At 46.8% G+C, this 26,815-nt stretch overlaps 1 protein-coding gene across 1 annotated transcript in view; it reads left to right on the top strand.

Moving 5' to 3' along the window:
- LOC122939812 (lysine-specific demethylase 3A-B-like) overlaps window positions 1-26,411 on the top strand; it is a 36,390-nt gene extending 9,979 nt beyond the window's left edge. Inside the window, exons 16-24 of the mRNA XM_044295987.1 lie at window positions 9,631-9,870; window positions 10,029-10,200; window positions 20,847-20,937; window positions 21,063-21,193; window positions 21,331-21,450; window positions 21,543-21,682; window positions 23,412-23,588; window positions 23,708-23,842; window positions 25,595-26,411. Of these exons, the coding sequence (XP_044151922.1) occupies window positions 9,631-9,870; window positions 10,029-10,200; window positions 20,847-20,937; window positions 21,063-21,193; window positions 21,331-21,450; window positions 21,543-21,682; window positions 23,412-23,588; window positions 23,708-23,842; window positions 25,595-25,675 (1,287 nt within the window). The 3' untranslated portion in view covers window positions 25,676-26,411. The remainder of the gene's footprint in view (window positions 1-9,630; window positions 9,871-10,028; window positions 10,201-20,846; window positions 20,938-21,062; window positions 21,194-21,330; window positions 21,451-21,542; window positions 21,683-23,411; window positions 23,589-23,707; window positions 23,843-25,594) is intronic.
- The last annotated feature ends 404 nt before the right edge of the window (window positions 26,412-26,815 follow it).

Raw genomic sequence — 26,815 nt, 5'->3', positions numbered from 1 at the left:
CCCATCGCCTCGCTCCAGCACGCCCATCTCTTACCGTATTCGATCCTCCCCCTGCTTCAGCCTTCAGAAATCCCGCGCCTGCGCCGTTCGTCGCGGCATTCGGAGGCATTCGGCGCAGTCAATGTCTGACCGCTCCGTGCTCAGACATTTCCACTGCGCCTGCGCCGATGTCATCGGCGCAGGAGCAGTGGAAATGTCTGAGCACGGAGCGGTCAGACATTCGAACGGCACAGGCGCGAGATTTCGGAAGGCAGAAGCAGGGGGAGGATCGAATAGAGTTGAAGATGGGCGTGCTGGAGCGAGGCGATGGGCGGCAAACTGCAAGGTAGACGGAGCCTCTAGGTGCTGGAAAAACGCCTGCATAGCACCTAGAGGCTCATTTGCATAAAGATATAAGTGCTTTTTTTGAGGTATGGGCCGAACGGATTAATGTAATAATTAGCTTGTAAGCTACATCAGACACTAGCGGATCGCTAGTGTCTGATCACCAAATATGTGATATGCAAGTGGTAGAAACCCTTTAAATCACCGCCTTTCTCCATTTTACATACAAAAATAAACATATTAGGTCCACCCAGTGATCAAAAAGTCGTACATACCACAAAAATGGTACCAATAAAAATTACAGTTCGTTACTGTGGTCACAAACTGACCTGATGTGATGCGGTGTTTTAATTAGAGTTGTTGCGATACCAAAATTTTGATTCTGTTTCGATACCATAAAGTATTGCGATACTCGATACCATTCGTCCAAAAAAGCCACGTGCATTCCGCATTTTAAAAAATGGCAAATTTTAATTTTTTTTCTGTTCCGGCATTCACTGCATAGATTTTTTTTTTTATATATTTTAATAGTTTGAAGTGATATGTGATATGTATATTTATTTATTGTTTATACATTATACGGTATGTACAATTGGGAAAGGGGGTGATTTGTAATTCTTTAATTCATTTTTATTTTATTTTTTTTTACAGTTTTTTTTAAATAACTATTTTTCCCTTAGGGGCTAGAACCTGGGACCTTTTAATCCCTTGTCCTATTCACCCTAATAGAGCTCTATCAGGGTGAATAGGACTTCACACAGTCCCTGCTGCCCTGTGCTCTGTACACACAGCAGCAGGGAGATTACCATGGCAGCCGGGGCTCCAGTAGCGTCCTGGCTGCCATGGTGACTGATAGGAGGGGGGCTGAGGGGGGGCGCACTGCGCCACCAATGATGATCAACTTTTAATGCAGGAGGCGGGTGCGAGCAGCAGATCAGCGGCAGTTAACCCCTCAGATGCCACACCTGATGGGTTAACTGCTGCTGATTGCAGCTTCCTGTCAGAGGCAGGGTGCCGGCTATGTGATTTTTTTTTTTTTTTTGCTGCCGGCACCTGCCTCCTGTATTAAATGTTAAAGACGACCTTTCATGAGCAGGCTACATAGAGCGGTGCCCAGGGATGTCCCTGCACTTACTATTATTCCTGGACGCCGCTCCGTTCGCCTGCTTTGCCCCTATTACTGTCTCCTGCTCTGTATGCTAATTACTACTATCAGAGCAATTGGGAGGAGACATCAGCTTCTCTCCTGGGCGTTCGTTCTCCCTGGCTGTAGCTGTAGGGAGAAGGAACTCCCAGAACAGAAGCTGATGTCTCCTGCCCATTGCTCTGATAGTAGCAATTAGCATACTAAGCAGGAGACCATAATGGGGGCACAGCGGGCGAATGGAGCGGTGCCCTGGAAAAATTGTAAGTGCAGGGACATCCCTGAGCACCGCTCTATGTAGCCTGGTAACTTAACAAAGTCCGGACCCATTTAAAATCCTCCTATCGTTGGTGGCGCAGTGCGCCCGCCCCGTCTCTCCTCATTGGTGGCAGCAGCAGCACAGGAAGGGGGTGAGAGACTGCTTTCTTCTCCCCTGTGCTGCTGAGGGAACATGAGCGTGCTGACAGCAGCGCGCTCATGTTCAGAGATGCTAGACTGCGCAGCCTAGTATCGTATCGATACCGGGAAAAAAGTATTGATTGGGTATTGAAATTTCGATACCTGCAACAACCCTAGTCCTAATAGTTCTGAAATTGAGTGTGCCGGCTCGAGGTCACGGCATAGAGACGCATATAAAATGTGTTCCTCATAATGCTCTCCTTTAGGGTCCATTCACATATCAGTATTTTGTAATCCGCATCTGTTCTGCAAATTTGCGGAACGGAATGCGGACCCATTTATTTCAATGGCCCTGCAAAAAAATGCAGACAGTACTCATCCATTGCTCCGATCCGTTATGCGGATCTGCAAAAAAAACAACATAGAGCTTGTCCTACTATTGTCCGCAAAATGCATTCTGTGGTCCCATTGTAGTCAATGGGTCTGCAAAAATGCAGATGACATGCGGAATGCATTAATATGTCATCCACAATTGCGGTTCCGTTTCCAGGAAATGGAAATAACTTTTTTTTTTTTTAAATACCCTACCAACATGTATTCCTCCTTCCGTATTTTTTAATTTTTTATTACTATGTTTAGTTTGAGATAAGAAAATGAATGGACAACATGGGTGGGTTAGGGGCCCACTCTGGAAGTTGTACTCCTCCCTTCCAAGGCTAAATCCACCTCTTATCTAAGTGCAGTTTATACATGGATATAAAATGAATACATCTACAAAATGGACGTCTTTATGCTTTCCCTCACACTATGGAAAAAACAAACCCTCAAAAAGCTCTGTAGACCGAAATATAAAAAAGTCATGGCTGTCAGAATATTGCAATACAAAGAAATTAAACTAAAGACTATACACGTTTGGTATCGCTGCAACCGTATTGAGCCACAGAATAAGGACGTCAGATAATTTTTAGCGCACAGTGAATTCTGTGATGTCAAAACTCCCAAAACCTTAGCGGAATTCCTTTTTTTTTTTCTTCTTTTTTTTCTTTCTTAAGTCTTACCCCTTGAAAGAGAAATTTATATCCTTTTTTTTTTTTTTTTTTTTTTTTTTTTTTTTTTCGTTGTTTTCTAATACAAAAGATGGTAAATTAAATGGTGGCATTAAAAAAAATGCATCTTGTCCAGCAAGAAATAAGTCCTCTTATGGCTATGTGAGCAGAAAAATAAAGTTTTGGCTATTGGAACGTGGAGAGGATGAAAATAGGCCCGATCTTTAACCCCTTCCCGACACATGACATACTATTATGTCAGTGCGTTCCCACATCTTGACGGAATAGCACATCATGGTTACCTCTGGTCACTGCGCTGTATCGCCTGTGACCGGAATAAGATGGCGGCTCTAATCGGCAGGCAGCCATCTCAGCTGAGGGCGAGCAGGCATTTTTCCGCCCCCCCCCCCCCCCCCCCGATTGCTGTGATTGGCCGGTTAGTGAAGACCGGCCCATTGCAGCTCCGGCAATGGTATGGTGCTGCAGGGGTGCCCTGGCTAGAGGTGACAGGGATCAGCCCATGTCACCTCCTAGGTCAGGGAGGGGACACCAACGCTCCAGCCAGTGGCTGCGCTATTCTACAATTAGCCAATCTGTGGTGCTGCTGGTGGCTGAGACGGAGGTGATTGGGGCTGATTACATCAGCCCATGTCACCTCCGAGGTGAGGGAGGGGACATGAGACACTGGTGTCCTCTCCAGGCACTGCGATTGGCTGGAACAACGCTCCAGCCAATGGTGGCGCTAAACAGCTAAAAGAACAGTTGGTGCCTCTCTGCAGGCAGCCATTGGTGACTGCTTGCAGAGAGGACCTGTTCCCCACTGCTGCTGATTGTCAGCTGGGACTTGTGGTACTACCACATAAATCAGGGCTTTTCACTAAAGAACAACAACATCTGGAACAGCTACAGTGATTTTTGGCTCATCTGCAGCAGTTTACGATCCCCATTCCCTGTGCTTCTTGCTGCATATGGGCCTGGTAAAAATAAATAAAAAATGAGACAATATTGGAGTTCAGATTTGTACCACACTCCAATTTACAATATAGCCATGTCCCGCTCAAGATTTTAATCCATTTTGAAATTGCTACATTATACTGATAACGCACACTGCTCCCCTCAAAATGACATGCAATTTGACAGTCTATTTAAACTAAGACCCCTCCTGGAGCACCTCAACGCCAAATTTTGTTTTTCTAGGGTGTTCACCCTAGAAAAAGAAATTGGCATAGAAGAGTCCCTTGTACATTTTAAAGAAAGGGTTAAATTCCGGCAGTACCTGCCCAGCAAGCGGGCACGATACGGAATTAAAATGTACAAGTTGTGCGAGAGTACCTCTGTGTACACCTACAGGTTCCGTGTTTTATGAAGGGAAAGATTCCCGGATACAAGGGAATACATGAGAGCTCTAGGTCACATGGTCTCTACCTTTGAAGCAGTACCCTATGCTCAGTTTCATACCAGGACTCTTCAGCGAGCCATTCTGGCCTTTTGGGACTGATTCCCAGCCTCCCTGGATTGACTCGTACGTCTCCCTGCCCTGACCTGCCGGGCCCTCAGGTGGTGGTTGGTTTCCCCAATGCTGATGTCGGGCTGCTCTTTTCTTCCCCTCCGCTGGATGGTGTTGACAATGGAGGAAAGCCGTTTGGGGGGCGGGAGTTATGGAAAATCTATCCGTTCAAGGCATGTGGTCACGTGAAAAACGCTCTCTCCCAATCAATATTCTGGTATTGAGCGCAATTTGTCTCTCTCTGCTTCATTGGACCAAACACCTCCGGAGACGTCCGGTTCGAGTTCAGTCCGACAACTCCACGGCGGTGGCATACCTCAATCACCAGGGTGGATCCCGGCAGTCTTGGCAGAGATATCACTGATTCTCACCTGGGCGGAGAGTCATGTTCTGGCGCTGTCGGCAGTTGACCTCCCCGGCGTCGACAACTGGATCGCCGACTTCCTCAGCCGGGAGCGTCTCGATCCTGGTGAATGGGCTCTTCACCCACAGGCTTTTCTAGCCATCTGCGAGCGGTGGGGTCGGCCAAATGTGGAGCTCATGGCCTCCCGCTTCAACCACAAGGTCAAGAACTTCGTTGTGCGATCCAAGGATCCCATGGCCCTTGCGTACGATGCCCTCGTGGTTTTGTTGTCAGTTCACGTTTCCCCTACGTGTTCCCTCCTCTTCCCCCTCATTTTAGGTCTCCTCCGGAATATTAGGTCCGAGGGTTTGCTAGTCATCCTCGTGGCCCCGGATTGGCCACGCAGAGTGTGGCACGCATCCCTAGTTGCCCTCCTCGCCGATGAACCATGGCGTCTTCCCCTTTGTGAGGACCTCTTGTCGCAGGGACCGTTCTTACACCCGGATTTAAAGCTCATGGTTTCTCGGAGGCTGTTATCCAGACCTTGATTCGTGCTAGGAAAGCGTTGTCTTCTCTGATCTATCACCGGACCTGGAAGTCCTACTTTAGTTGATGCGAATGTCACCAGCTGTCTCCCATTCGTTTTTCGTTTCTGAGACTCCTGTCTTTCCTGCAGTCCGGCATAGACTTGGGGTTGGCTCTCAGTTTTCTCAAAGGACAAGTTTAGTCTCTTTCCATCCTATTTCAGCGGAACTTTGGCTTCACTTTCGGCGATTCAGAACTTTCTGCAGGGGGGTTGCCCACGCTGCGCCCCCTTACTGCCCTCCTTGGGACCTTAATCTGGTGCTCAAGGCTCTCCAGTCTTCACCTATTGAGCCTTTGCAGCAGGTGTAACTTCGATTCTTGTCTTACAAGTTGGCCCTTTTGGTGGCAATCACTTCCATCCGTCGGAAATTGTCTCTTTCCTGTCGGTCTCTCTTTCTGATTCTCTATCAGGACAAAGTAGTCCTTCGGCTTGTTCAGTCCTTCCTTCCGAAGGTTGTGTCGGTATTCCATCTCAATGAAGAGACCATTCTACCTTCCTTTTTGTCCTGCCCCGTCTCATCCTCGTGAGCAGTCGCTCCACACTTTGGATTCGGTATAAGCCGTTCACATCTGTCTCAAACGCCATCTTTCCGATGGACAAATTCGCTAATTGTCATTCCAGAGGGGCCGAGACGAGGATTAGCTGCGTCAAAAGTTTCAATTTCCCTATGGATTTGTTTAGCTATTGTGGAAGCGTACTGCATCAGTGATTGGGCCCCACCCTTCTGGGTTACTGCTCATTCTGCTCGGGCAGTAGGGGCCTTATGGGCAGTACATCATGGGTCTTCGGGCCCTTCAGGTATGCAAGGCGGCTACCTGGTCTTCTTTGCACACTTTTTCTAAATTTTACAGAGTACACATCTTTGCGTCTTCTGACTCTTCTTTGGGGCGTAGATCTTTGCAGACTGCGGTTCTCTGATTGGCCGAAGTATTGTTTCTTCGTTTCTGAGCCACCCTTGGGACTGCTCTGTAATGTCCAATGATACGCATGATAAAACTAGATTTTTGTACTTAAAAACGTAAAATCTGTTTCTATTCGGTTTATTGGGGGGGGGAGGGGACAGCTCCCACCCATTCTCTCTTTTTACGGGCCTCGCTGTGGCCTGTGTGGTTCTGGGTTTGTACATTGTTTGTTTATATATATATATATATATATTATATATTATATATTATATATATATATTATATATTATTATTATATATTATTATTTTTTTTTATTTTTTTTTTTTTAATATATTTTCTTGCTTCTCCTACTGCTTTTGCACCAACTGTTTTAGCTTAGTCCCTGTAGGAAGGGTAAAGCTGAAGGGAGGAGCTCGCACTTTTGTACTTACTGTCTGCCTCCTAGTGACTGCAGCTATACCCATGGTCAAGCCTATGTACCCCAATGAACAGTAAGTCCCAAAATCTTTTTTTTTTAAACTTGTGTGCTTTTAAATCCTTTTGACAAGTGTTTCTGCCTTCTGTGAGACATCTGTTTGGTCAAAAGTGCCCTTTCCACCCCTTAACATGTTCGTACAGGGGTGCACTTTCCAACTTTTTTGGGGTTTTTAATTTCTGAAGACCTCAGAAATGTTTTGAATGCAACATGGTTCCTAAAATCCATGTCTACAAATTCAGGCCTGCAAAATTCATATTTTGCAGTTTAAATCTAGAGCCCTGCTGTGCACCTATACAGCAGGCTACAAGCACATGTGGGGTGTTGCCCTATTCAGGGGGAAATTGTTTACAAAATGTGGAGAGCATTTTGTCCCGTTGCCCTTTGTGAAAGTGAAAAATGTGGGTGTAAAGCAACTTTTTCTGGAATTTTTTTTTTTCATTTTCAAAGCCAAGCATTTCCTAATTCTGTGAAACGCTTGATGGGTCAAAGTGCTTTCTACACACCTTGAAATACTCCTTGAGGGGTGTAGTTTCTGGAATGGGGTTTCTACTATAAGGGTACCTCAGGGTGTCTTCATATGCGACATAGCTCCTAAAAGCCAATCCTGCAAAATTTGTCCTCCAAAAGCCCTATGGCGCTCCTTCCCTTTTGAACCCTGTCTTGCATTCTTTTTTATGCACATGTGGGGTGTTGCGGTATTCAGGTGAAAATGGGTTACAAAATGTGGGGTGCATTTTGTCCTGTTACCCCTTGTGAAAGTGAAAAATGTGGGTGTAAAGCAACTTTTTCTGGAAAAAATTGAAATTTTTCATTTTCACAGCCAAGTGTTTCCTAATTCTGTGAAACACCTTATGGGTCAAGGTGCTCTCTACACACCTTTTAAATACTCCTTGAGGGGTGTAGTTTCCAGAATGGGGTCACTTTTGGGGATTTTTTTTCTACTGTAGGGGTGCATCAGGGTGTCTTCAATAGTGACATGGCACCTGAAAATTATTCCAGTGAAATCTGCACTCCAAAATCCATATGTTGCTCCGTGCACCCTGGACCCTGCTGGGTGCTCATACAGCAGTTCACTGCCACAAATTAGGTGTTTCTATAAACTGCAGAATCGGGGTCATAGATATTGACTTTTGTTTGGCTGTCAAATATATATGAAATTGGAAAATCTGCCTAAAAAAGCTAAATTTAGATTTTTCATCTTTTCATTTTATTCTTGTAAAACACCTAAAGGGTTAAAAAAAAAAAAGTTTGTTAAATCGTTTTGAATAGTATCGTTTCTAAAATGGGGTCATTTATTGTCAATTTAGATTATGTAAACCTCTAAAATTGACTTAATAACTAAATTGGTTCTTTAAAAAAATTTGGTTTTGGAAAATTTCTGGAAAATCAAAAATTTGCATCTAAATTTCAAAGCCATCTGACAAAATTACAAAATTATGCCAACACAAAGTAGACATATGGGGAATGATTGGTAACTATTTTATTAGGTATTGCTGTCTGTCTTAAATGTAGGAAATGTTAATTGTGAATTTTTCTGAATTTTCTGTAAATTTTTATGTTTTTCCCAAATAAATTATTGACTCAAATTTTTCACTTACACTAGCAGAAGGACTCTGCTTTGCACGGGTATATTTCATCTATTTAATTTAATGTTTGTGTTTGTCATTAAATATATAGACAGTATCCACTATAACAGGGCTGTCTGAGCATGAGCTGCAGTGAGAAATTCACCCTCCCTCCCACCCCTGAAGCTGACAGAAGTTTTTACCTTAATTTTTTTAATCCCTGTCGGCTGTGGAGTGTGGTGTGACCTAACTGGATTAGGGGTTACTTAGCGGGTCTTGGGGGATGGGTTTTTAAGTCCGTCTTTTGAGGGTGGCCTGAATCGCCACCCTACCTGCCCCCTGAACTGTCACCTCCACAGCACTCCGCTCCCTTAACAGTGTCATCCACAGCTCCCTGCCCCTTTTAAAGCTGACCTACAGCAGTGAAGAAAAATGGCTGGGTTGTTATGGAAACCTGGTGTAAAACTGTGTGTATGTGGAGACTAAGGACCTGCAAGCTTCTATTGGCTGATAAGGGTCATGTGACCGTGTATATGGCAGTTGGGGTATTAAGAGAGAGACCTTCAGGCTTCTATTGGCTAATGTAGGTCATGTGATGTGCCATATTTGCATTTTTGGGGAATATCTCAGGAACGGTATGTGCTAGAGAACTGTGCCCCCCCCGTCCCCCCACAAGATTTATTTCCAGGTAGTAAGGAATGTGTATACCAGGTTTCGTTGAAATCAATGGTTGCGTTTTTGAGTGATCATGAAACATGCATACATACATATATACATACACACATACATAAATACATATATACGTCCTTTAGAGATAGAAATATTACAATCTCTCACCAGAAAACAATCTCCGAATCTGTTAGATCAGTAAATCCATGCCAATGTTATTACCACATAAAGTGACGCGGGTCAGATTAGCAAAAACGGGCATGGGCAGGAAGGTGAAAACAGGTCTAGGGTAGAAGGGGTTAATGAGTCGCACATAGGCTTGCAGGGTAGCTACCCATGGGTGGTACTGGAGAGAGTTTCCTTCCATCTGGAAGAGAGCTAGTTTGCATGATGTTTCTTCCGAAATCAATGACGTGCCATTCAAACATGCACGTGATTGGTGAACATAACTAATATTTTCATAAATATGTTTAGATTTGTTTTTGTTTTTTAATAACAAATTTGTTATACCTTTCATGTATATGTATGTATTCGACAAAAAAGGGACTACGATCCCAAAAAGGCTTGCAAAAAAATCAAATGTTCTGATTTATTGATTATAATTGAAAACTTCAATGTAGAGAATATTAAAAAGCTTTTTTTTTTTGTGTGTGCTTTTGTCTGCAGCCTGAGGGTGGTGGTGAGAAGAGCACACCTAAACTGCTCGATGACATATTTGCATCTTTGGTTCAAACCAAGCCTATGACTGACCCAGTAAAGAGGCCACAAGGCCTTGCTGTTCAGCCCAGTCTGATGGGATTCAATACCCCGCACTACTGGCTCTGTGACAATAGGTTGCTTTGTCTGCAAGATCCTACCAATAAGAGCAACTGGAACGTCTTCCGTGAATGTTGGAAACAAGGACAGGTAAGCGATATTGGAGTAAATCAGCGCTCTTGCTCTCTTTACTCTGGCCAGTGCTTTTATTGCTTGTGGTCCATTGTCTGCGATTCTTAGTCACCAGAACATCTGGTGCTGCTTTTGTTTCCGGTTTACGTGTTCATCATAACATTTCTGTCTTCCAGCCTGTCATGGTATCTGGAGTGCACCATAAATTGAATTCTGACCTGTGGAGACCCGAATCCTTCAGGGATGAGTTTGGGGAGCAAGAAGTTGACTTAGTGAACTGTAGGACGAACGATATAATCACAGGAGCCACTGTTGGAGACTTCTGGGACGGCTTTGAACATATATCAAGTAAATGATTTTTACAAGAATCTGAAGTGCAAATTTAAAGGGGTTGTCCAGGTGTAGGCAAACATGGCTGCTTTGCGTCAGAAACAATACCACAGGTGTTCATAGGTTGTTTCTGGTATTGCAGCTCTGTTCCCTTGATTAAAAAAAAGGCAGAGCTGCAGTATCATAAATGTGGCAATTGGTTTGGATGTAAGGGGCCATGTTTTCTAATCCTGGACAACCCATAACTTGGGCTTATGAAATGTCTAGACATCTGCTTTTCCCCAGAACTGGCACCGTCTGTCCATGTGCTGTGTCTTGTATCACCGTTAAAACCCTGTTCTGGTGAATTAGGGAGATTCTGCCTTTAGGCTGGGTTCACACGGGCGTGTCCGGATGCGTCCTGGTGTATTGCGGCAAACCCGCAAGTTTTGACTGCGATTGCGTTCCGATGTTCAGTTTTTATCGCGTGGGTGCAATGTGTTTTGCACGCGCGTGATAAAAAACCGACTGTGGTACCCAGACCCGAACTTCTTTACAGAAGTTCAGGTTTGGGTTCAGTGTTGTGTAGATGTTGTTATTATTTTCCCTTATAACATGGTTATAAGGGAAAATAATGGCATTCTGAATACAGAATGCTTAGTAGGTGATCAATTGAGGGTTACAAAAAACAAAAAAAATTAACTCGCCTTCTCCTCTTGATCGCGTAGTTCCTGGTCTCTTCTTTAATGGTGAACTACTGGCTAGGACCTGTGGTGACGTCAGATCACATGGTCCATCACCACTGTGATGGACCATGTGATTGGAGCATGTGTTCTGACGTCACCACAGGTCCTTTAGCCGACAGCTCATCATTATAGAAGTAAAGAGGAGACCGGGAACTACGCGATCAAGAGGAGAAGGGGAGTTAATTATTTTTTTTTATTCTGTTTTTTTTCAACCCTCAATTTATCACCTACTAAGCATTCTGTATTCAGAATGTCATTATTTCCCCTTATAACCATGTTATAAGGGAAAATAATACAGTGAATAGACTGTCACCTAGCAACCATGTGTGAAAATCACACCGCATCCGCACTTGCTTGCGGATGCTTGCGATTTTCACTCAGCCCCATTCACTTCTATAAACGCACAATATAGAGCATGCTGCGATTTTCAAGCAACGCATAAGTGATGCGTGAAAATCACAGCTCATGTGCACAGCCCCATAGAAATTAATGGGTCCAGATTCAGTGCGGGTGCAATGCGTTCACCTCCCGCATTGCACCCGCGAGGAAATCTCGCCCGTGTGAACTCAGCCTTACACAGATATTGCACTGTTTCTGGAATGAAAGTCGATCCTTACAAGATGGCAGGAGAGCTGACACTTTCATATTTTTTTAAGTTGTTTTCCAGTACTACAAAATTGATGACTTACCTTTTTTAATAGGCCCTCAATAGTAGATCGGTAAAGGACTTCTGACACTTGTGGATCAGCCAAACGGGCATCTTGTCCTTTCATTGGTTACCAGGCACAGCTATGCATGTTTGGTGTGCCTGCTACTGCATCTTGGTACCATTTACTTGAACTAGACTGAGCTATAGAACGTGCATAGGCACTGGTAAATGAATGTACTGCTGGATAAAAGAAGAGGACGTAGCACATTATGGAGTGCTGTGGTAACTTGAGTAAGCTGATCGTCCGGGGTCTCGGCGATCTGATATTTATGGCTTAGCCTACTTTCACACTAGCGTTTTTACTGGATCCGGCAGGGTTCTGCAAAAACTCTTCCGTTACTGATAATACAACAGTCTGCATCCGTTATGAACTGATCCGGTTGTATTAACTTTAACGTAGCCAAGACGGATCCGTCTAGAACTCCATTGAAAGTGAGTGGAGGACGGATCCGTTTTCTATTATGGCAGATTGTGTCAGAGAAAACGGATCCGACCCATTGACTTGCATTGGGGGTCTTGCCGGATCCGTCTTGCTCCGCATCCCAGGACGGAAAGCAAACTTCAGTTCAGTTCAGTTTTGTCCCCATTGACTACGAATGGGGACAAAACTGAAGCTTTTTTTTTCAGGTATTGAGCCCCTATGACGGATCTCAATATGGGAAAACTAAAACGCTAGTGTGAAAGTAGCCTTATCCTAAGGATAGGTGATCCATTTTGTAGTCAGAGAACACATCACCTGTTAAGGCTAGAAAGTATCTGACGGTAAAGGTCTTTGAAGGGATTTCCCGCAGTAAGTCCAGAAAAATATATTTTTGAAAAATCTATTCTGTTCAGCATCTCCAGATACGTGACTGATTTAAATGAATCTGTCACCAGCGACCTCCCCTATTCAGCTGTTTGCAGAGACACACAGCTGTGGTTCACCTGATTTTAAAATGCTATTTCTCGCCCATTTTCCTTGGGGGACACAGACCTTGGGTATAGCTCAGCTCCCTAGGAGGCGTGACACTAAGTAAAACTGTTAAGCCCCTCCTCCATCAGCTATACCCTCAGCCTGGAGATAGAGGCTACCAGTTTTAGCTTAGTGTCCAAGGAGGCAAGACACTCCCTGCTACTGCAGGGCTGTTTTCTCCTTGTTATTTTTACTTTTTCTTCTAATTTTGTTATTTTATTTTTTCCTAGGGATACCAGAGACGCATTTGACCTCTCTGCTCTCCCGGGGTTGAGCTGCGCCAGTGCCAACTTATCTGCACTGCTGCCTCCCCCACAGAAGCAATAGGAGGATCTGGGCAGCAATGGCTCCCCTACATCCCGCCAGCTAGGGGGTCGCCCGCACGCCAAGCCCCTCTTCCAGCTTCCTGCCACTGCGGTGCCAGTGGCTGAAGGGGCGACCCTGCTGGAAAGGACTGAGGGTGAAGACGTCGCACGGTGAGATGGCTATTCCAGCCCATACCCCGTCCCAATCTGCAGCATCTACCCCTCTGGGTAAGGGGGGCACCCGTGGTCGCTCATTCTGAGCGCTCATCTGCAGGACAATGCAGCACAGCAGCATCCTCAGCACCCCCACGCTTTTCCCCCCCACGCTGCTATCTTTCTCCCCCCCCCCTCCCCCTCATCGGGGCTGACTCCATTTTTCTCTTCTCTCTCTCCCCCTTCCCGCCGAGAACGGGGGGGCGGGGCTTAGCGGTCCCGGCAGGGGGCGGGGCTTCCGCGCGTCATTTTGGGGGCGGAGCTACGTTCTCCTTCACAGGAGACATTTCAAGCGCTGGAGGGGGCGGAGCTTGTTCCCCGCGCTTTCTGCTGAGGTTTCCCGCGCTTCCTCACTCCTGACAGGAAGCTGGGACACGGTGGGGGACTCTAACCTCCTGTGTACATCGCTCGGCTTCTGTGGGCGCTCTCTGCTGCTCACTGCTGTTCACTGCTTCTCTGCTGCTGCTGATCTGGGCCATCTCCTGACGTTCTTCTGAGGCACTGGTAGGACAGTTAACCCTCTCCTAACCCTCCTGGTCATAGCTGCTATAACCCTTTGTGGTCTCTATATTAGAGTACAACCACACTTCAGCATGTCAGATCCCACAGGTGCCCCCAAACCCTGGTACCATGCCTGTACCGCCTGTAAGGAACTTTTTCCGCGTGGGCAATCTGAGCCGCATTGCCTTGCATGTCAGGCCCCGGTGCAGGGCCCGCTTCCCGCTGCGCCCCCCGGTGCCTCTGAACCCCCTGACTGGGCTAGGTCTCTGTCTCAGGCGGTGGAAAGCCTTACACACGTAGTGGGCCGTCTCGTGGATAGACCGCCTCTCCCGCAGGCTGCCACAATCCCTGTCGCACCCGCTGGGACTACCGTTTCTGCCGCCCCCACTGGTTCCCTGCCTCCCAGCGAATCTTCCAGGGCCCGGCATACTCAGAAACGTTCAAGGGTTGAGCGCACATCTTCTCCAGATGCTTCGCTCTCTCCGCCATGCGTGCGAGCTCAGTCAAGTCTATCCTCTCAAAGGGATACGCTTTCTGAGGGAGAACTGGCGGATTCGGACGTGGACATGGACTCAGAGCTTCCGTCCAAATTGGCGTCCGCGGTGGGGCATCTTGTCACTAGCATCCGTGATACCTTTCAGCTACACGATGACCCCCCCAGCTCTGAACAGGCCGGCGTGTCCTTTCTCCGCCCCAAACAGGCCTCCAAGGTTTTTCCCATACACGCTGATTTTTCTTCTGTGGTATCCAAGGCTTGGACTCGGCCTAACGTCCGCTTTATTACACCCAAAAAGCTGGACATTTGTTATCCCTTTCCAGCGGATTCTGTGACCACGTGGACATCCCCGCCTAAGGTTGATCCTCCCGTGGCTCGCCTGTCCAAAAGCACTACTATTCCTGTACAGGACGGATCTTCCCTCCAGTCTGTTGAGGACCGTCGTACGGAATCCCTCTCCAAGGCCATATTTACTGCCTCTGGTTCGGCCCTTAGACCGGTCTTTGCCTCCGCCTGGGTTGGCAAAGCGGTCTCTGAATGGGGTTTGCAACTGGAACGGGAGTTAGGGTCGGACGTCCCTGTTCAGGACCTCCGTTCCTTAGCCCAACTAATTGTTCAGGCCGGAAAATTCATCTGTGAGGCCTCCCTTGATGTGGGTGCCCTCATTGCCCGTTCCTCTGCCCTGGCAGTTTCTGTCAGGAGGGAACTCTGGCTGAAGGTTTGGGCGGCGGACGCCGCTTCCAAACGCTCTTTGGCCGGCCTACCATTCACGGGTTCCCGCCTGTTCGGAACCCGTCTGGACGAACTTATATCAGAGGCCACGGGTGGGAAGAGTACTCACCTCCCCCAGTCCAGGCCAATGGGCGCCCCCCGTGGTCGCGCTGGTTCGTCCCGTTTTCGGTCCTTTCGCAAGCCCACCGGGTCTAGACCCGCGGCCAGTTCTTCTTCCTCTGGCCCAGCCCAGGATAGACGCAAGAAGCCGTTTTTTCGGACGCAACCTACCTGGCGCAAGTCCCAGCCTGCACGGGCTCCCACAGGCCAGCAGCCCTCTGCCTGAAGGTGCGCCCCCACCCACCCGGGTGGGGGGCCGCCTTCTCCTATTCAGGAACGTATGGCGGGCCCACATCTCAGACGCATGGGCGCTCGAGATTGTATCTTGCGGATACAAAATCGAATTTGCGTCCATTCCGCCAGACCGTTTCTTCCGATCCCGTCCTCCGCGAGATCCCGTACGAGTGGCCGCCTTCTTCGCGGCCATTCACTCTCTAATGGACAAGGGTGTCGTCGCCCCCGTGCCTCCGACGGAAAGGTTCAGGGGGTTCTACTCGAACCTCTTTGTGGTTCCCAAGAAGGAAGGCTCAGTGCGTCCGATCTTGGACCTAAAACGCCTGAACCGTTTTCTCCGACTGCAGAGATTCCGGATGGAGTCTCTCAGGTCCGCAGTGGCCTCCCTGGAAAGAGGGGATTTCATGGCCTCAATCGACATTCAGGATGCATACCTCCACGTTCCGGTTGCTCCATGTCATCACCGCTTCCTGCGCTTTGCGGTGGGGGACGATCACTTCCAATTCGTCGCCCTTCCCTTTGGTCTGGCGACTGCTCCTCGAGTGTTCACCAAGGTCCTGGCCCCTGTCTTGGCCCTTCTACGTTCAAGAAGTGTTTTTCTTCTCCCATACTTGGACGACATCCTGGTCAAGGCACCCTCCTTCTCTCAGACATCCCGCAGTGTGGAACTCACTCTGGAGACCCTGACGCGGTTCGGTTGGATTATCAACCACCCCAAATCTTCCCTTACCCCCTCCAGACGGCTGATCTTCCTGGGGATGCTCCTGGATACAGAGTTGGCGGAGGTCCGCCTTCCGTCGGACAAGCGTCTGGCCCTTCGCGGGTCGGTTCGCAGTCTCCTCCGTCATCACCGCCCTTCCCTCAGATCCAGCATGCGGTTGTTGGGAAAGATGGTTGCCTGTTTCGAAGCGGTGCCGTTCGCACAATTCCGATCCCGCACCTTTCAGAGGGCAATTCTGTCGGCCTGGGACAAATCACTGAGGAGTCTGGACAGGACCTTTCTTCTGCCTCCCCTGGCTCGAGCTTCCCTCGGCTGGTGGTTGCATATCCCTCTAAGGGGGAAGTCCTTCCTTCCACTGAACTGGCTGGTGATTACCACAGATGCCAGCTTACGGGGGTGGGGGGGGGGGTTTTCCCTCCCCGGTCCGTCCAGGGCGTTTGGTCTCTATCGGAGTCCAGACTTCCAATCAATATTCTGGAACTGAGGGCGATTCTTCTGTCCCTCAGACACTGGACCCATCTGCTGAGGGCCACCCTGTTCGGATCCAATCGGACAATGCCACGGCTGTGGCATACATAAACCATCAGGGAGGCACTCGCAGCGATGCAAGAGGTGACCCTCATTCTCCTCTGGGCGGAGACGCACGTGCCGGCCTTATCTGCGATTTACATCCCGGGGGTGGACAACTGGGCGGCGGATTTCCTCAGCCGGTCCACCATCGACCCGGGAGAATGGTCCCTGCACCCAGAGGTGTTCGAAGCCCTTTGTCTTCGCTGGGGTCGCCCCGACGTGGACCTCATGGCCTCCAAATTCAACCACAAGGTCCCCCTATACCTGGCCAGGGCACGGGACCCGAAGGCATACGGCGCCGACGCGCTCGTCCTTCCGTGGCGCGAATTCTCCCTTCTGTACGTCTTTCCTCCTTTTCCCCTCCTGCCACGGGTTCTTCGGAGGATCGCGGCAGAGGGCGTCCCCGCGATTCTAATCGCCCCGGATTGGCCCCGCCGGTCTTGGTACGCCGACCTAATGTTGCTGTTGGCAGACGCACCGTGGCCACTGCCCTCCAGGGAAGACCTTCTCTCTCAGGGACCGATCTTCCACGAGCATTTAGGCTCGCTACGTTTGACGGCGTGGCTATTGAGACCGCCGTCTTAACGCGACGGGGTTTCTCCGCGGACGTAGTCCGCACCATGATCCGGGCTCGTAAGCCCGTATCCTCTAGGATCTACTATCGGGTTTGGAGGTCCTATCTGGGGTTCTGTGAGTCCCGGAGCATCCCACCTCTCCGGTTTTCTCTTCCCACAATCCTGTCCTTCCTCCAGTCGGGTCTGGACCTGGGGCTGTGCCTCAGTTCTCTGAAGGGTCAGATTTCGGCGCTGTCTATTCTTCTCCAGCGTCCCCTGGCCCCTCTAGGGCCAATTAAGACCTTTTTACAAGGGGTGGCTCACTCTGTTCCGCCGTACCGCCCTCCAGTTCCTTCCTGGGACCTGAATGTGGTGCTCTCGGCGCTCCAATCAGCCCCCTTCGAGCCTTTACGGGAGGTCTCCCTTCGCCTTCTGTCCTGCAAGGTCATCTTTCTTGTGGCCGTCACGTCTCTCCGACGGGTGTCGGAGTTAGCGGCTCTTTCTTGCTCCGAACCTTTCCTGATCTTCCACCAGGATAAGGTTGTGCTTCGGCCTGTCCCGACTTTCCTGCCAAAGGTGGTCTCCGCCTTTCACATCAATGAGGACATCGTCCTTCCGTCGCTCTGTCCCTCTCCTTCCCACCCCAGAGAACGGGAACTGCACCGTCTGGATGTGGTCAGGGCGTTGAGGATTTACTTGGAGGTCACCGGGTCCTTTCGGCGCACGGACTCCCTGTTTGTGGTTCCGGAGGGTTCGCGCAAAGGGTTGGCGGTCTCCAAGGTGGCTATTGCCCGTTTCATTAAACTGGCGGTGTCTGAGGCTTATCGAGCCAAGGGCAGACCTCCGCCTTTTGGCGTCACTGCTCATTCCACCAGAGCAGTCGGAGCTTCCTGGGCGCAGAGGCATCGGGCCTCGGCTGAACAGTTGTGCAAAGCAGCCACTTGGTCCTCTCTGCACACTTTCACAAAGTTCTATAGGGTGCATACGCATGCATCAGCGGATGCTGCGTTGGGCCGCCTGGTTTTGCAGGCAGCGGTTTCCTGATGCTCTGGTGGTGTTCCGCCTTGGGTTTGTGGTCCCTCCCTTCTTGGACTGCTCTTGAACGTCCCAAGGTCTGTGTCCCCCAAGGAAAATGGGCGAGAAAAGGAGATTTTTGTATAACTTACCAGTTAAATCTCTTTCTCGCTCTTCCTTGGGGGACACAGCACCCACCCTTCTGTGTTTGGTTACAGGGTTATGGTCTGGCGCCCCGTTGGGTTGCTGGCTGGTTGTTTCCGTTATTGGTTGTTATCCTTTCACTACTTGGACACGCAACTGGTAGCCTCTATCTCCAGGCTGAGGGTATAGCTGATGGAGGAGGGGCTTAACAGTTTTACTTAGTGTCACGCCTCCTAGGGAGCTGAGCTATACCCAAGGTCTGTGTCCCCCAAGGAAGAGCGAGAAAGAGATTTAACTGGTAAGTTATACAAAAATCTCCTTTTTTCTTTTGTTGATCCAAAGCTCCCGAGTTATGATACTTTTTCCTACTATACAAATTAGAGCTTTAGTGCAATGCAGGTGTCACCATTGCTGTTGTTGTGCCCAAGCTCCACTCGTTTCTGTGGCCAGACAGTGGCAAAGCAGCATGGGAGGGGCGGAGATGGGTACAACAAGAACAATAGTGACACACTCATTGCACCAAAGGCCTAATTTGCATATTAAGATAAAGTGTCATAACAGAGCCTGTGAGGAATATGGATTAATATTTACTGTCGGCAATGTCCTCACACCCACCATTTGCTGAAAGATGGCAGAGGAAATCGAGCTCCACAGGGGGGGCCCTGCTTCAAAGCCGCAGCCAGATAGCAGAAAACTCCTAGCAGGCCACGTGTGGTGACATTTTCACACCTCCATTCAGACAGCACGGATCCTGCAGGAAAACCTCCCTGCAAGGAGTCTACACCATTCCCCCAGTTCAATCGAATCTAGCAGATAGCATGGAACCGGCAATTTATAAGGAATTGGTAATCGCCCGGCGCCATCGCAGGCGCAAACCGGATACATATTTGTGTCCCGACGGCCTCAAGGAACGTGCCCATGTTCTTGGGTTGATGGTGGGATGTCGGGGAAGGGAAACCAACTAACGGTACCATGTTTGGACTTTACTTGTAGCCGGAACCCAGGCGGATCTGTTCCCAGAATCATCTCCCTGTGACCTTCTGGCCTGGAGCTATGAAGCCTAAAGGGTTTTGTGGGTCATTTGCAGCCAGTCCAGCAGAGGGGGGTGGACCCCTCCCAAAGGCCGGGAGGGGAGGGGCCGGCTACAGGTTAAAAGGCTTGTGTCAGCAAGCGGGCGGGCCTTTTCTCTGAAGGAGGGTCACATCGTGCCATGTGTTTAGAGGGACCTGCAACCTGCTGACATCACTGCCCTCCATGTGAATACAGCAAAGAACTCCTCACAACCCAAAAGGAGTCATCCATCTGGTAAACTGGCTTTTGTTCTGCTTAACCCTGTTTGTAAAAACAGTTATGGTTTGTGATGGCTCACCTGGTAGTTGTATATGGAGTGGTTGCCCCAACCAATATAGACTCACCCAGTCTATAAGACAGAAAATAGATATGAAATATATGATGGTTGTGCACACCTCATTAGGAAGAATTACATCCAACACATATGTGCGTTCCTATAATCTTAGGTAATTTATTCACGTAGGTATCAGTGTATGGGGTAGAAGTACAATATATGAGGTAGATATATAATATAGATAAATAGTTGTCCAGAAAGTATCAGATTTCAACGACGGGGACCAAAAAATACGATTTGATCCCTATAGTGGATATCCCAGATATTCTTTGTGGAACACTTGATCAGTACCGTTTAGGGTATATGTATCAATCTGTATATGATACAATTCATCCAGCAGTTATTACAAGGTTACATAAAAACTCTAAAATGACTCCTATATATATATATATATATATTATTAATACTTGACACTGACGTCCATAGACACTAAATATTGTGCTAAAAATTAAAGTTCATCCTACAGATGAAAAAAAAACCTGTGAGGATAAAAGGAAAATTGAGGTACATCCAACGGAATAGTCTATCCACAGCAGGACCGCAACAACTATTGGTAGAGATAGATTACTCATAAGTTTATACGGGAATTGGGATGTATCCAGTAAACCCTGTTTATACTATATCACCTGTATCTGTAACCTCAGACCACTGTATATATTCTCTGTGTATATTGTGTCTCGTCTAGTGTGCCCTTAAGGCGATTAAATATATAATTTAATTTTGTGCTATTTTGTATCTGTCACAACCCCCCCCCCCCCCCCCCATGTTTCGGCCTAGTTATAAGCTACCGCGGGTTGGTTTCTCACCCTATATAATCCCCTTAGCGGACCGGGCTTATATCAAATGAGAAGCTGGTGGCAGATACCCGGGCTGAGACAGCTTTTTTGTTTTTCACTGCGGCAGTGAAAAGGCTCTCTCGGCTTGTTGCCTCTCTGTGCCCGCATGGACAGAAGGTGTCTGTGTAAACTACCAAGCTGACCTTACCTGCTCCTCTGGAGGGCGTAACGTCACGCTTTGGTAACCCGTGACCATACCGCGTCTTGTGAGCTCGACGTAGGTGACCTCAAGTGGGCACGAGGCGTGGTATTCATCACAGGGCCTTGGATGAACAAAAGAAAAACAGCATTTTAATCAGGGGAACCACAACTACGTGTCTGTGCAAAAGGCTGGATAGTTGGGTCGCTGGTGACAGATTCCCTTTAAAAGCCACGGGGCTGATTAAAAACTGTGGTTCTGTGAGGTTTAGTCTTGAGGTTTACTGTGTCTAAGATACGTCTCCTTCTGTTACAGGACGTCTTAAAAATGATGCTGGAGAACCAATGGTTCTGAAATTGAAGGACTGGCCTCCTGGTGAAGACTTCAGAGATATGATGCTATCGCGGTACGTCCTCTACTTCTCATTTCTCACATTTCACTACATTTATGTGGGAGAAATGCTTTCCACGATGTTGTACTGTACATCATAGATGGTCCGCTTATAGTAACCTTATTATTCTCCTCTCACAGGTTTGATGATTTAATGAACAATATTCCACTGCCCGAATACACAAAGAGAGAAGGCAAGCTAAATCTTGCTGCTCGGCTTCCTCCTTACTTCGTTCGTCCCGACTTGGGACCTAAAATGTACAATGCTTATGGTAAGACGTCATTAGAATTTGATATTGTGAATACTATTTATGGTCTGTACAGATGGTTCCTGCATATGTGATAGTTTTAACCAAATGGATCAGATCAAAGCTCTCTGACACAATTCTTTTTTTTATTTTTTATTTAGGTTTAATTACTCCAGAGGATCGGAAATATGGAACAACCAACCTCCACCTGGATGTGTCTGATGCGGCTAATGTGATGGTCTATGTAGGAATCCCAAAGGATGGGGGTGATCAGGAGCAAGGTAGGGTTCCTGTTTAGTTCACGTTTGAAGGATATTGTTTTTGTAGCTGCTAATTTGAGAGGTTAATCACTCTTGCTGGGTTTCTGTTACAGAAGTGCTTAGGACCGTACAGGACGGAGATGCAGACGAATTGACCATTAAGAGATTTGTGGAGTTCCAGGAGAAGCCTGGAGCTTTGTGGCATATCTATGCAGCAAAGGACACTGAGAAAATCCGGCAGTTCTTGAAAAAGGTATTTAAATAAAGTGAGAGAAATGGCTTTAAAGGGGTTAACCCAAGAAGCAGAACAAAACTCTGCATCTAATAAGGCAAAACATGCAGTTCTGTTGGGAGGGCAGCATTGTGCCCAACATGACTGTTAAAGGGGTTGTCTCACTTTAGCAAATGGCATTTATCATGTATAGAAAGGTAATACAAGGCACTAATGCATTGCTATTATCCATATTGCCTCCTTTGCTGCCTGGATTCGTTTTTTCATCACGTTATACATTGCTCATACTGAGGGGTTACGACCATGCTGCAGTCCAGCATCGGTGGCCGTGCTTTCACACTATAGGAAAAGGCACCAGCCTGTCTGGTGGGAGAGCACGTAGGCACACATGCAGCAGTCCACATCCTGGCCACCTCATGTCTGCACTGGTGGCCATAACTCCTGGAAACGGGCCGTGTATAATGTGATGGCAAAAGGGATTAAGGACAATATGTACAATCACAATACATTAGTAAGTGCCTTGTCTTAACGTTTTCTACATGATTTGTCTACAACTGAAAATCAAGAAATTCCCCAAAGATTTCGATTAGGTCTATAATAGTCTACTTATTTGACTACATTACCCAATTATGCCAGGCCACTTGTAAATAACATGTTTTTAATTTATTTATTAGAACTAGTAGCAATTTGGGATAGACATGTTCTGATGAATGTTGACTTACTCATCTGATCAAACATGGCGATGTCTGCTGGGGACCTGTGAGCCACCCGACCCCTGACAGATCACTGTAAAGCCTCTTTCACACAAGCGTATTTGGAATCCATATATCATCCGGATTTTATGTACCGTAAATCTGCTTCTAGTATTAAAGAATAGGGCGAGCCCTAGTTTTGTGCGTACTGCTTCCAAGGAGGGAATCCGCATGTAAATCCAGATGAAGTACTGATGAGTCTGGAGGGTATATAATCTCTAATCTGTGTATTCTAGAGGCTGAATAAGCACTAATTTCCATGTGCTCGTGTGAAACGGCCTAGAGCAGTGATGGCTGAGCTCCGGCACTCCAGTTGTGGTAAAACTACGACTCCCAGTGAGGTCCATTCATTTCTGTGGAGTTCTGAGAACAGCCAAGCAAGTGTACATCTTGGGAGTTGTAGTTTTACCACAGCTGGAGTGCTGGAGTTTTTCCATCACAGACCTAGAGGGTAAGAACGCACGTGGGTAATTTGTGGCGGTTTTCTAGGCCTTTTTTTTTCTTGTTAAAAACAGATTTTAACTGAAAAGTCTATGGGAAATATGTAATGCAGAGCAAACAAGCATTTTTTGCCTAGCTTTTTTTTTTTTCTGGTGTTTTGTCATTCCCCTGAACAAAACTTCCTTCCATACATTTTTTCACATGTCTGATTAATATGCTTCCAAGCATAGCGCCATATATTGTATAGTGCTCCATTCACTTCCGTTATACAGTGTACGGCGCTGTTCTTGAAAGGCAGCGGAGCTCACGAGCGCTGGTGCCTTCTCAAACAGCTGATCAGTGTGGGTCTTAGGCGTCGGACCTACACTATCATATACTGATGACCTATCCTGAGGGTAGGTCACCCGTGTCAAAATCTCAGAAAACCCCTTTAATTAAAGACTAAAGATTTTCAGCAGTAAATGGCATTACTGCCTATAATACTAGTGACCGATCCGGTTTGTGAACTTCACCCAGATGAATGAATGCCCATTGTTTTTTTGTTATTTTGTCTTCAGGTGGCAGAAGAACAAGGCCAAGAGAACCCTCCAGATCATGATCCAATTCATGATCAGAGTTGGTACCTGGATAGTACGTTAAGGAAGAGGCTCCTCCAAGAACATGGGGTTCAGGGATGGGCCATTGTACAGTTCTTGGGAGATGCTGTCTTCATTCCAGCCGGAGCCCCCCATCAGGTATGGGTCCTCTAAATGCTTAGAATGTAGCATCCTTTCTTCCCCCTCACGCCTATTGTTACACTGACCAGCTTGATGCTGATGTGTGCTTGTTCTAATACCTTCTATGATCTTCTCAGGTTCACAACTTGTACAGCTGCATAAAAGTTGCCGAGGACTTTGTTTCTCCAGAACACGTGAAGCACTGCTTCTGTCTTACTCAGGAATTCCGCTATCTCTCCCATACGCACACAAACCACGAGGACAAGCTTCAGGTACCTATCCGCTGTGCAGAGTCAGTTATGATAGATTGTGTGATTTCCCGGGCTCTGTGAAATGAATGTCCATCTTATGATCACTTTTCCTTAAAACTGGATTTTAAAATAAAGAGGTTGTCCAGGAATAAAAAAAACTTGCCAGCAGCTTGCCTTTGCCTTAAAGATAGACTTGTCCTTAGCTGCCCCGTGCCGCTCTGGTCCTGTGCACTGGCTCCTGCGTGTGCATCTTCCGGTCCGTGACTAGTTTACTTCCTCCGGGCATGGGCTCGGTCTCCTGCCCTGCTGCAGGACAACCCCTTTTAAGAGCTCATGCATACAAGCGATATTAAACTTTTGAGTCAGTGAAAAACTGATGTTTTCCCCCTGTCTTCAATGTTTTTTCACTGACCCATTGACTTGAATGGGCAAGTGCTGCATGAAAAACACAAGGTATGGTATATACCCATTGACTTTAATGGGTCAGTTTTATACATGGATGTCATCCGTGTGTGATGCTCACTCTGCTGCATGAGCCTTAAAGCCCCTTTCACATGAACGATACGGATTAGGTCCGGGTGCGTTCAGTGAAACTCGCACCATTTTACAAGCAAGTTCAGTCAGTTTCGTCTGCGATTGCGTTCAGTTTTTTTCTGCGCATGATAAAAAAAACGGAGGGTTTACAAACAACATCTCTTAGCAACCATCAGTGAAAAACGCATCGCACCCGCTTGCGAATGCAATGCGTTTTTTACTGAAGCCCGATTTACTTCTATGGGGCCAGGGCTGCGTGAAAAACACAGAATATAGAACATGTTGCATCTTTCACGCAACGCAGAACCGATGGGTGAAACAAAAACAAAAAATCTCATGTACACAGACCTATTGAAATGAATGGGTCAGGATTCAGTGAGAAAACTTGCTCGTGTGAAAGGGATCTAAGTCTGCTTAAAGGGGTTATCACACTGCAACAAATGGCATTTCTCATGTAGACACTTAATACAAGGCACTTACTAATGTATTGTGATTGTCCATCTTGCTTCCTGTGTTGGCTGGATTCATTTTTTCCATCGCATTATACACTTCTTGTATACTGGAGTTTTATGGCCAACCGGCAAAAAAGGAAAAAATTCCTGCCTCTCTTGTGGCTCGGATAGCGGGAGCGCTTACGCAGCAGCTCACGTCCCGGATACCGCTGCAGCACCTTAACCCCTAGACACGAGCAGTGTATAATGTGATGAAAAGATGAATGCAGCCAGCAAGGGAAACAATATGGATAATCACAATACATTAGTAACTTTCTCTACATGATAAATGTAATTTGCTGAAGTGAGACAACCCCTTTTAAGGAGTATGAATGTGTGCAAGGCTCTGTCTTAGGCTACATGCACACGAACGTTGTTTGTTTCAGTGTCCGTTCCTTATTTTATTTTTTTATGCGGACCCATTTATTTCAATAGGTCCGTAAAAAAAAAACAGTGTGCTGTCCGCATCAGTATGTCCATTCTGTAGCCCTGCAAAAAAAAAAATTGACCATGTCTTATTCTTGTCCGTTTAGGCATTGTTACAATGGATCCGCAAAAAACAAAAAAACGGATGGCATACGGATGTCATCAGTTTTTTTTTGTTTTTTTTTTGCGGATCGCAAAACACATACGGCCGTGTGCATATAGCCTTAGAAGAAGGTTGCTCCAGCCCCTGTAAACATGTGACCTGGTGGACTGGTAGTGAGAATTTGGCTGACAGATACGTACGTCTGTGTTCTCCCTGCAGGTGAAGAATGTGATCTACCATGCTGTGAAGGATGCGGTGGCAGTACTGAAAGCAAATGAAGCCAGCCTAGGAAAGGTTTAAGACTGATGCATGGACTCCTTGGATAGACTTCTTCTGGCAGCTTTTTCCTCCCCTTCTACTCCAATCACTAGCTCTTTGAACTTTTACCTCGTACAAGACTTGAACTTTTTAGGAGATGTTTACAATCCCTGGGATCGATCCATTTGATAAGTCCAGCACGACTTTGGTCCTACTCTCCAGAGCTGCATTGTTCCAACTACTAACAACTCCTCTCTTCAGAGGTGCCATACTCTATGACGAAAAACCAAAACTTTTTTTTAGACTGTACGAAATATACCTCTTGTTTTTGGAAACTCTAAAAACATTGTGTAAATCTGATTTCAATATGCTTTTTTTTTTCCCCCGCAAATTCGGGGCTTCTAGGATGATAACAATAGGGGGGGAAACACTTTTTTTTTTTTTTTTTTTTAAATGAGACCATATTGTAGCCATGATGCATTGCTAGAATGCGCGTTCTAAGTAAAATGTAAATAAGCAGGCTCTTATAATTTTACATTGATTTAGAACTAGCACTGACGTGCCTGGAATTTGTGTAATTAAATACTTTTATTTTTTATTTTTATTTTGTTCACTGGTTTGACTTCAAATCAAATTGTTAATTAAATTATTCTCTTTTGACCATATTGGAGGGTGGGAGGGATGAGTACAGTGGCCCATTATCCATGGGTCTTTCAGAACACTTGTCAATTTTTTTATTACTTCAATACTTGAGAAGAAAAATAATAAACTGTAATTTGTGTTCGTATAGTTTGTGTTATTGCGTTGAGTATTACATCCACCGATATTGATCTTTCAATGAAACCTCTTCAAAAGACCACCTCTTTAAGCAGGCCCCCACCTATATAAATGCATTTTTGATAGTGATGACCGAAGGGAGCTTTTGATTCGCTCAAAACTTCGGATTAATGCTGTACGTAAGTTTGTATTAAAATGTATGGGCTCGGTTGACTAACTTGAGTATTTGATTTTTAAACTGAAAAAACTGTTTAAAATTTGGATCCGAACTCTGGTTTCCGTACAGCATTAATCTGAAGTTTTGAACGAAGCTACTTCGCATCTAGGATGCAAAGCAAGCTTTGCATATCACTAGTGATAACCTATGAATATTGATGTTTTTTGGGGGGATTTATCAGCCCTCAG

This window comes from Bufo gargarizans, chromosome 1, assembly GCF_014858855.1.
Source record: "Bufo gargarizans isolate SCDJY-AF-19 chromosome 1, ASM1485885v1, whole genome shotgun sequence".
Lineage (NCBI taxonomy): Eukaryota > Metazoa > Chordata > Amphibia > Anura > Bufonidae > Bufo > Bufo gargarizans.
The sequence above is the reverse complement of the archived record's forward strand: the minus strand, read 5'-3'. Positions and strand labels throughout refer to the sequence as shown.